Source organism: Crinia signifera, chromosome 12 (assembly GCF_055691185.1).
Source record: "Crinia signifera chromosome 12, ASM5569118v1, whole genome shotgun sequence".
NCBI lineage: Eukaryota > Metazoa > Chordata > Amphibia > Anura > Myobatrachidae > Crinia > Crinia signifera.
Genome location: NC_139228.1, coordinates 77,047,081 through 77,058,094, shown reverse-complemented (window position 1 = coordinate 77,058,094; position 11,014 = coordinate 77,047,081). Strand labels below are relative to the sequence as shown.

Here is an 11,014-nt window from a genome sequence, read left to right as displayed (position 1 = left end):
TAGGACAAAGCATCTTTATTAATATTGGGATCTAAAAGGAGAACATTCAGAAATGAGACTTTGTGGTCCACATAAATTTCACATATCAAATTTTATTATAATTTCCATATCCGCTCTGCTCAGTTTATAGGATGGCTTAGAAATAAAACTAGGTGGAAACAGCAGACATTCAGTTATGTGAATCTCTCACGTGCTTTGGAAGATGTCTGTTACCTTTGCAATAATTATTTATGAGTATCTGTCAATAATTAACACACAGCTGAAGATTCAGAGTCCTTTACAGTATAGCACCGAGCAGCAGTGTGTCAAATGTGGCAGAAATGACGGACGGTGAGAGTCTGTCTCTCATTAGGGACAACCAATGTAAATGGGTTATAAACAAGACACGAGGAGCACAGGTCTGATTTCAGACACCCCTGCTGATCCCAATGGATAAAGCTCCATTTCCAAGTACCGTTACACTGAATATACTTCTGCTGACACTACATTACTAATCGGACCAAGCAACGTATGTACAAAGTAATAGGCATTTTCTTTCCCAAATTTATGTCCGTTCCAAAATATACACGTTTACTTCGATAGTTTTATCTTCCTTTCTTCTTTCTGGGAGGGCGATACGGAGATGTCTGATGTTCCTTTCGATCAAACTCATCATGTCCTTCCCTGATATAGAAACAAAAGGCATTATTTGTGTGTAGTGGAAGGTTGGCGCTCTCTAAAGGGTTTACAAAATGTAGCCGCTGGTCTCCTATTGAAGAGGGAGGCCACCCTCTGATTTATGGTTAAGAAAGAAGGGGTTACACAGGAGACCTGTGCTAAGGACCAATAAATATTGGTGTAATGCGGTGTTGTCATATGGACCAGTAAAAGGGAAAATTATGTGGTACCGGAGCAAATGGTGAAATAAAAATTGGTTTATTGGTAATACTCAATAAAACACAGATATAATACCGTATGAAGTGAGGTAAAGGGGTGTGAAAGGGTAAGTGTGCACTCCGCTGCACCTGGAGAGGTGTCTGCGGTCCGTGTCACACTGGGTGGGCTGGGGGAAGTGCCCGTGTGTAACGGGTAGGTGGGTGGCAGAGTCTGGGGGTGGGTGATGAGGCTGAAGTCTCTTTTGGTCAAGGCGGTGCCGGAGTGGCACCAGAGGCTGGTGTCGCTAGACCTCTGGTGGTACACTGAAACACATACCTGATACCCTCTGGCTCCTGCGTAACCGACCGTCCCTCGTTATTTGTTGTAGAAGTCTGGTGTAAGGGGACCACCAATTAGTAATGAAGATGTGGGGGATATGTAAGACTAATGGATGCTAAATGAGTTCCAGATTAGTTAGCACTTTGCTGGTGGAGCAAGAACACAAAGCTATGGGTTGTAATAAGGGTGTACGAGTGGTGTGTAGCGATTACCTGAAGCATCTCTTGCAGTACAGATCATCCTCACAGCTATGGCATCGTAAGGCAGCGTCCTCATTGCAAATACAGCACCAGGGAAGTTCCTCCTCATCGCTGTCTGGCTGTACGGGATTTACAGCTGTGCTTCTAGCTGGCTGCATTGGAACTGTGGCCTGGCAAATGACATCAACAATACTGTACGCTACAAACCTGGGCAAAAAGCTTAAGTTGAATACTAGAACTATTGCTTTAAATCAGGGGTGGCCAAACCTGTCCTCAAGATCTACCAACGGTGCATGTTTTCCAGGCAACCTGTGGATCTATAGTAGGAATGAATGCAGCATGTTTTAAAATGTGACAGTAATGACTACAGCTGTGCACCAGCTAGGTGATCTGGAAAACGTGGACCGTTGGTAGACCTCGAGGACTGGTTTGGCCACCCCTGCTTTAAATAGATCTAATTCAAACTAGAAAAACCATGTGTGCCAAAAAGAAACATTTGCAGAATTTAAAACTCTTATTAAAACAGTAAAAATTGAGTTTTACAGACAGGATTTTTTGACAACCACATGCAGCACACAGGCCACGGGATTGAATGCAGAGCGAGACACAATTGCCTTATACATTCTATGAAATGTTCTGTATCAGAATCCTTCTCCATTAAACCTGTGGGGATACTGTGCAGCTGGGAGGAGCTTGGGCACATAACATTTCATGGGAAAAGTTCAAGCTCCTCCCACCATACATTCTCATTGGCTTGCTGGAAATGAGTCTTTTTCGAACAATGGACAGGAAAAAAGAACAGGGGAAAGCGGACAGAACAGAATTTTCCAATAAGTACAGTTGGGAGGTATGTATTTATGACATTACCACCGCTGGGAGGGCGGGACAGTTGGGAGGTACACTATGTATTTATGACAGTACCACCGCTAAGATGGCGGGACAGTTGGGAGGTACAGTATGTATTTATGACAGTACCACCGCTATGATGGCGGGACAGTTGGGAGGTATGTATGTATAACATTACCACCACTTGGAGGGCGGGTCAGTTGGGAGGTACAGTATGTATTTATGACAGTACCACCGCTATGATGGCGGGACAGTTGGGAGGTATGTATTTATGACAAAGGGATTTTTGTAAGAACTTACCGTTCGAATCCCTTTCTCTGATATGGTCCTGGTGACACAGCTTCACATTGGATGTAGGAGGGTCCGCAGGAGCCAGGCACCTATCCTAAAGCTTTTGGAGGGTAGGCTCCTCCCCTACTGCATCCCAGATTCCTCAGTTCAATCTTTCAAAGCCACTGGAATACATTAACTCAGTACAAACAACTGCACATATTATATGCACAATTTTAAATTTAACTTTTCAACCAATTATAACATGAAACATCATGAACACTGGCATACTTACTGAGCGTAAGGGAGGGATCGCTGTGTCACCAGGACCATATCAGAGAAAGGGATTCGAACGGTAAGTTCTTACAAAAATCCCTTTTTCTCTTTCAATGGTCCTGGTGACACAGCTTCACATTGGGACGTTCCAGAGCCGGTCCTTTTGGGTGGGTACGCTCAGGTCTGCAGTATTCATCACTGCTCGCCCGAATGATGCGTCCACCGACGCGAACTCATGGAACCTATCGAATTTGGCAAAATTATGAACAGATGACCAAGTGGCAGCGCTGCAAACCTGCTCAGCTGTTGCCCCATGTCGAACCGCCCAAGAGGTGGCAACCGACCTGGTGGTATGCGCATTAATCCAGGCCGGTACAGGCCTACCAACTTTAGTATATGCAAACGCAATAACAGAGCGCAACCACCTAGCAATGGTCTGCTTAGAAGCAGGCCAACTAAGTTTGTGTATGTCATACAAAACCGGTAAAGTATCAGTCTTTCTGACACTCTTAACTCTGTCCACATAAACGCGCAAGACGCGCACAACATCCAAATTCCTCAATTTGTCCCTTTTCCTAACAACCCTCTGGGGGTTGAAACACAGGCAGAACAATCTCCTGATTTAGAAGAAAAGCAGAGACTACTTTTGGTAAAAATCTAGGGGTACTGTCCGAAAGGCAGCCCTATCATCATGACATATAAGGGAGGAAGACTTGTAGAACAAAGCAATCAACTCCGATATTTTTTTTTTTTTTTTTTTTTTTCTGACGCCACCGCCAACAAAAATACCAGCTTCCCTGAAAGGAAACTAAGGTCATCCGACCTTAACGGCTCAAAAGGCGCCTCTTTAAGGTACTCCAGAGCCAGAGATAATTCCCCTGGCGCTACTGGTTGGTTGTAGGGAGGTTTCAATAGATAAACCCCCTGCAGGAAGGTCTGTACTTCTGGTTCTAACGCAATTCTTCTTTGGAAAGAAAAATTGACACGGTCGAGATATGTACTCTGAGTGACTGAAGGCCTAACCCAGAGGAAAGGCCCTCCTGTAAAAAACTCCAACAATTTAGCCATTTTAAATCTCGATGTGCGTGACCTCTGTCTTACACACCACCAAATATAGGTCTTCCAGGCCCCAAAATAATTTACAGAAGACACTGACTTTCTGGCTTTCCTCATTGCGTTAACCACCGCCTCTGAGAATCCTATATTCCTCAAAATGGCGTTTTCAACAGCCAGACCGTCAAAATTAATCGAGCTGAATCCAGCTGGTTGAACGGTCCTTGTTTTAGAAGGTCTGACCTCAGAGGTAGACGCCACGAGTCCACAGAGAATCTCTGAAGCCTCGAGTACCAGGATCTCCCTGGCCAATCTGGGGCCACTAAAATTACTGGAATTGTCTGGGCCTGTATTGTTTTCAACTCTCTTGCCAGCATTGGAACTGGTGGAAAATCATAAAGAAGATTCCCCTCCCAGGGGATAGTCATGGCATCCACTGCTTCTGCCAGTGGATCCCACGTCCTGTCATACAACCTGGGTACCTGATGGATGAACCTGTATGCCTTCAGGTCCCTATCCGGGGTTTCCCCCTTATTGTAATCTAGTGGAATACTTGTGGATTCAGCCTCCATTTCCCTTCCATTAGTTTCTCCCTGCTCAGGAAGTCGGCCTCTATATTCTCCACTCCTGGTATGAAGATTGCTGATAATGCTAGAACATTCTGTTCCGCCCACAAGAAGATTCGGGACACCTCCCACATGGCCAGATTGCTGTGTGTGCCTCCCTGGTGATTCAGATACGCCACAGCTGTGACGTTGTCGGTCTGAATGCCTAAAAGGGAGCTCTTGTAATCTTTTCTCCCGCCAGAGAAAACCTCTTCCACACAGCCCTCAGTTCCACGATGTTGATCAGTAAGGCAGACTGTAAAGTATCAGTCTTTCTGCTCTAAAGTCCACAAGCCCTGCAGACGCAGGTCCACGACTACTGCCCCTCAGCCTCTGAGACTGGCGTCGGTAGTGACTACCAACCAGCTCCAGGACTGCAGGGACCGACCCCCCCGAAGGGAATCCACCTCCATCCACCATTTTAGGAAGGATCGAGTTTCTGAAAACAACACCATTTGTTCTGACCTCATGGTCTGAGTGTTCCCTGTCCACTGGGACACTCTAGAGTGGAACCTGGCGAACTGTAACGTCTCGAAAGACGCCATCATCTTCCCCAGCAGTTTGAGGCACCTCCATACTGCTGTGCTCTGAGACCCTAGGATCTCCTGTACCAAGGCAGCCAGATCCCTGGCCTATGCCTCTGGTAGAAACACCCAATGCAACTGGGTATCCAGACCAATCCCCAAGAATTGGAGTCTCTGTGACGGCACCGATTGAGATTTTTGTAAATTTAAAAGCCAGCCGTGAATCTGCAAAACCTGATGGTTTCTGCCAAGTGACTCTTCACTTGTCTGCTGACTCCGCTTTAAACCGCAGGTCGTCCAAAAATGGAATAACCATGATTTCCCTAAGTCGAAGCACATCCGCCATTTCTGACATTATTTGGTGAATACCCTTGACGCTGTGGCCAGACCGAAAGGCAACGCCTGTTATTACAGGAGAAGGTCTCCTATTGCACACCCCAATAGTGCCTGATGTTCCGAGTGAATAGGAACCTGCAAGTATGCGTCCTGGACCTTCATGGACGCTAAAAATTCTCCCTGGTCCCGGCTTAGCAGCACAGACCGTAGAGACTCTATTTTGAAATGGTCTACCCACAAATGGCTATTAATGCCTTTAAGTTTAGGATCAGCTGAAAGACCCGTCTGGTTTGGGCACCAAAAACAGAGTGAAATAAAAGCCTTTTTTTCCCTCCGCTCTGGGGACCGGGACTACCACACCCTTCTCTAAAAGAGAATGAGCCGCTCCCAAGAGAGCTGTACGGAGTCGAGCCTCCTTTGGTAGTGGTGTAGAAATGAACCTTCTCGGTGGAAGAACTTTGAAGGGAATCTTTTAACCCTGGGTTATATTTCTAACCCAAGCGTTCCGGTCTAACAGTGCCCCTGCGTCTTTGAACAGTGACAGACGTCCCCCCTCCTTAAACACCGCCGGGCAAAACCCCTGGCAGTATGCGGAGGATTTTTCCTCTCCTTTGGTTTCTTATAAAAAGAACCCACTTTTTGACTATGGGGCCTTGCCCCTGGAGGACTGAGACTATCCCTTAAAAGACTGTTCTCAAAAGGACGCACCTCCTCTAGGGGAGGGCCGAAAGGATGGCCTGAAAACAAAAAACCTTGATGTCTGTTTGGCTGCAGGGGTAGGCAGGAAAGTGCTTTTTTTTTCCACCTGTGGCCTGCTTATTGATCTCTTTCAGTTGTAAACCAATAACAGCTTTCCTTTAAAAGCTAATGCCTCTAAGCCTTTTTAGACTTGTTATCTGCCTTCCAAGCTATAAGCCAGAGCACTCTCCTGGCACTCCAGACACTGAGGAAACTCTGGCAGTCATTTTGAGAGCTTCCTGCTCAGCCTGAATCACATTTCTGCAGCAGCATTAGACTTCTCTGCATAGTAACAACACACAGTATGTCTAACTAGAGCACAGGTCACTGACCCACCAATCCTGGCCTTAGAGACCCAGACTGAAGACAATCAGAAGACTTGCTTGCTTGAAGGCTTGCACTGGTAGCACAGTGGCTTTTGACAAGTATACCACAGAAGCCTCTACCACTGGAACATTTTCCCAGAGGTCTGCATGATCCTCAGGCATAGGATACAGGCTTAACCATCTATAAGCATCTAAAGCCTTTTGTCAGGGGTTTTCCAATAAATCTTGTAAACCCTTGTCTGCAGAGAGATATCATTTCCCTCACGCTGTCTCTTAAAAACAACCTTAGCAGGAGTTTTTTCTTCACAGACAAATTCAATGCCTGTTTACAGCAGTAATCAAATCCTCCACCCCAGAGGGTGAGGACTCTTCAGAAACATCACCCTGAACCCAGGTTATGTCTGTGTACTCTCCCTCCTCATCAGCAGCTAATAATGGCACTGAATAAGACCTTTTAGGGGTCCCCCCAGAATAACCATAAAGTTTGTCAAACAAGTAATTTAAACCTGCTGATTCCCATAGCAGTATCCTGCATGACTTGTAGAAGTCAGGATCTGTCTGGGTCCGAGGCAAAGAGCTGGACGGACTGCTGAGAGAATGGCCATGGTCTAGGGAAATTACCAGCCATCACTCTTGCCTGTCCAGTAATGCACCAAAGCATTTTCCGACCTGTCTCAGGGACTTAGCCCTCGCAAGGTCCGATGCACTACCCTCTGGGGTTCACTCCCCATGGGTTTAACAGCAGCGCAACAAATACATAAGCCCCCCTTAGGGACAAATTTCAGTGTACAACCACTGCAAGCGCTCAATGCATTAAAGGCTCCCTCCCCCAAAACCACAGACTGTTGCTCAGACATGATGTTCTCAATAACACAGTCACAGCATTAAATGTACATACATTATATACAGTGTACTCAGTCACTTAGCTTTCTGTAGTCTTCAGAATGGGGAAAGCGAAGCCCAGGAAATCCAATCACTCTGTCAGGATCTGTAAGCCAGCTCAGCTCCGCTGCAAGCGTTCTGAATGGCGCCAAAACAGAGTGAGGGAAGGGACCAAGTCCCTGCTGCTGCGGGGTCTGTGACTTTTGGCGCCAACTACCCCCAGACAGCCGCTCCCATTGTAGGATATCCTCGTTCCAGTATCTCCCCCTCAGCTGGGGACCACTAGGAACATGCCTGTAACACACTGCTGTCCTCTCATATCAGGAGCTCAGTGTGTAAGCTCCGCAGAAAATGGCCGCCGCCATCACGGAGCGCCTGTCCCCCATGATCCCCACCTAGCGTGAAGCCGGTTTCAGAGCGCTCCGGAGCCCAGGCAGCTTCTTAAAAGAAGCTGTAAGCGCTGCACAGGGAGGCCAGACAGCGTCTCCCTCGTGCACAGTGAGCTGACAGGACTCGTTTCTGTCAGCTCCTGCTGCGCTAGCAGTGTGAGGATTCACTAATGAGAATCCTCACACTGTGCCTACCTAGCTAGTGTAAAAGTTAATAAAATAATAAAAACCCTAACTAGCTCTACTCCTTCGGCTGCTCCAGCAGCCCTTTAGAATAGCACCCACTCCAGTGGGCACCTAACACGAACTGAGGAATCTGGGATGCAGTAGGGGAGGAGCCTACCCTCCAAAAGCTTTAGGATAGGTGCCTGGCTCCTGCGGACCCTCCTACATCCAATGTGAAGCTGTGTCACCAGGACCATTGAAAGAGAAAGTACCACCGCTAAGATGGCGGGACAGTTGGGAGGTATGTATGTATAACATTACCACCACTTGGAGGGTGGGACAGTTGGGAGGTACAGTATGTATTTATGACAGTACCACCGCTATGATGGCGGGACAGTTGGGAGGTATGTATTTATGACAGTACCACCGCTAAGATGGCGGGACAGTTGGGAGGTATGTATTAATAACATTACCACCACTGGGAGGGCTGGACAGGTGGGAGATGTGTATTTATGATATCAGCACTTACCATTTGTGCTGGGGGCAGTGAATTTGCAGCTTGCCTTCCTCTTCTGCTACCTGTAGTTCCGCTCTGGTCAGGGAGAATATTATATCCACTTGCTTCATCTAAAACTACTTCTTCAGAAATCTGCAATTAATCACAGAGGGGAATAAAATCGGTCTGATAGGAGTATACAACAATAAAAGTGCAGAATGCCTGTGTTAGTATATCCCGCAATCTGCTGCCCCCCATTACTGTGTTCTAAAATCATTAATGAAACTTGGAACCATCCTCTAAAATGATAAATGTGATACTTTTACCTCCCTTCATGTCTCACTCCACAGTAAATATCCAATACATGACCAATAAAACATGATCACTAGTAACAGTAATCTCCAGTAAAATGGTCATTATCGGTAGCAGCAAGTGATAAATTCTTTCCCATTCTCACCCCCTAGCCTTATATACCCTCATTATCCCTGTCTGAGAGCATCCACCGCAGAGCACATTGACATGTGAACATGATGTTATATTCCGCTGTGTGACATGATGGGAGTGTAAAAACCTTAAGTGATTGGAACACTGTATTGTATGGTATAAACCATTTATTTATTTACTTACAGTACAGATGTAGCACCCCTCATTCAGCCGGGGGATGGCGATGGAAATGCTAGCCTCAGCCGGAAGGGGGCTCACGCATCCACTTCCAACAGAGCCCAAAGCCTCCTCCACGCTGCTCCGCCGGCGGTGCCCACAGCCCCCCTAACCCTGGATTCCGTCCAACGCCCCCGAAATACTGGAGTGCCTCTCCCCCGGCGATCGCCAGCGCGGGCATTCTAGCGATTCCCGGCGCTGAATGAGAGGCGCTCCATCTGTATGTGCATTGTGCAGTACTTGCGGCAAGTGAACTACTATTCTTTAAACATGTCCTTTGTTTGTTTTCTGTAATATGCTTCACGGCCATTGTGTCAATAAGCGGGCCCCCACTAAATCTCATCCTCCTCTAGCATGGAGCCACACACAACAGGGTGCAGGTAATCTGAGGACTGATGTAAGTTCATAGGTAGATCCTGGTAAAGGAAAGCAGGAGTGAGGGTAAAAAGATGCAGATGAAGGGCAAAAGGTGTCACTCTCCTGGACAGCACTGATATGTGGATATGAATGGCAGGTTTTGCTATAGATTGTTAAACCTCCAATAATTTACTACTGTGTGTAAAAGTAGAATGAACTTGAGCTCAGTCACATGACATGGCTAAAAAGCCAGGAATTGTACATCAAAGTGACTGAAACAAGATGTTGGGGACGTACGCTGACCTACAGGCAACACAAGATGTCGGGGACGTACGCTGACCTACAGGCAACACAAGATGTCGGGGACGTACGCGGCCCTACGGGCAACACAAGATGTCGGGGACGTACGCTGACCTACGGGCAATACAAGATGTCGGGGACGTACGCTGACCTACGGGCAATACAAGATGTCGGGACGTACGCTGACCTACGGGCAACACAAGATGTCGGGGACGTACGCTGACCTACGGGCAACACAAGATGTCGGGGACGTACGCTGACCTACGGGCAATACAAGATGTCGGGGACGTACGCTGACCTACGGGCAATACAAGATGTCGGGACGTACGCGGCCCTACGGGCAACACAAGATGTCGGGGACGTACGCGGACCTACGGGCAACACAAGATGTCGGGGACGTACGCTGACCTACGGGCAACACAAGATGTCGGGGACATACGCGGACCTACGGGCAACACAAGATGTCGGGGACGTACGCTGACCTACGGGCAACACAAGATGTCGGGGACGTACGCTGACCTACGGGCAATACAAGATGTTGGGGACGTACGCTGACCTACGGGCAATACAAGATGTTGGGGACGTACGCTGACCTACAGGCAACACAAGATGTTGGGGACGTACGCTGACCTACAGGCAATACAAGTTGGCTTGTAGGATGCAAATGGCTGTATATTAGCCTGGTCTCCTCACAAGGTGCATGCCTCATGCTTCGAATCACAAGTCAGCAGGCTTACAAAAGTTTCATTTAATTTAAGTGTGCGCTTCAAAGCAGCTCTCCGGTCATTTCACTGCATAGTTAGGGGAAATCATTCTAGTGGCGGGGAGATAGGGGTAGGATAACACAGAGATGAAAGGACACTCCCGTAGGGATAGGCCTCACAAACCTATGGGCCAGTACGCTGAAGGACTGACCGGCTGTAGAATCCTAGGTACCGCCAGTACGCTGAAGGACTGACCGGCTGTAGAATCCTAGGTACCGCCAGTACGCTGAAGGACTGACCGGCTGTAGAATCCTAGGTACCGCCAGTACGCTGAAGGACTGACCTGCTGTAGAATCCTAGGTACCGCCAGTACGCTGAAGGACTGACCTGCTGTAGAATCCTAGGTACCGCCAGTACGCTGAAGGACTGACCTGCTGTAGAATCCTAGGTACCGCCAGTACGCTGAAGGACTGACCTGCTGTAGAATCCTAGGTACCGCCAGTACGCTGAAGGACTGACCTGCTGTAGAATCCTAGGTACGGCCAGTACGCTGAAGGACTGACCTGCTGTAGAATCCTAGGTACGGCCAGTACGCTGAAGGACTGACCTGCTGTAGAATCCTAGGTACGGCCAGTACGCTGAAGGACTGACCTGCTGTAGAATCCTAGGTACGGCCAGTACGCTGAAGGACTG

General features: G+C 47.8%; 1 protein-coding gene across 2 annotated transcripts in view; it reads right to left on the bottom strand.

The window, feature by feature from the left end:
- ZFYVE19 (zinc finger FYVE-type containing 19) overlaps positions 1–11,014 on the bottom strand; it is a 41,225-nt gene continuing 30,211 nt past the window's right edge. For both annotated transcript variants that reach the window (XM_083166705.1, XM_083166704.1), the window contains exons 10-12: positions 8,334–8,453; positions 1,407–1,564; positions 1–663 (exon numbers count right to left, since the gene is read on the bottom strand). In XM_083166705.1, the coding sequence (XP_083022831.1) occupies positions 585–663; positions 1,407–1,564; positions 8,334–8,453 (357 nt within the window). In that variant the 3' untranslated portion in view covers positions 1–584. The remainder of the gene's footprint in view (positions 664–1,406; positions 1,565–8,333; positions 8,454–11,014) is intronic.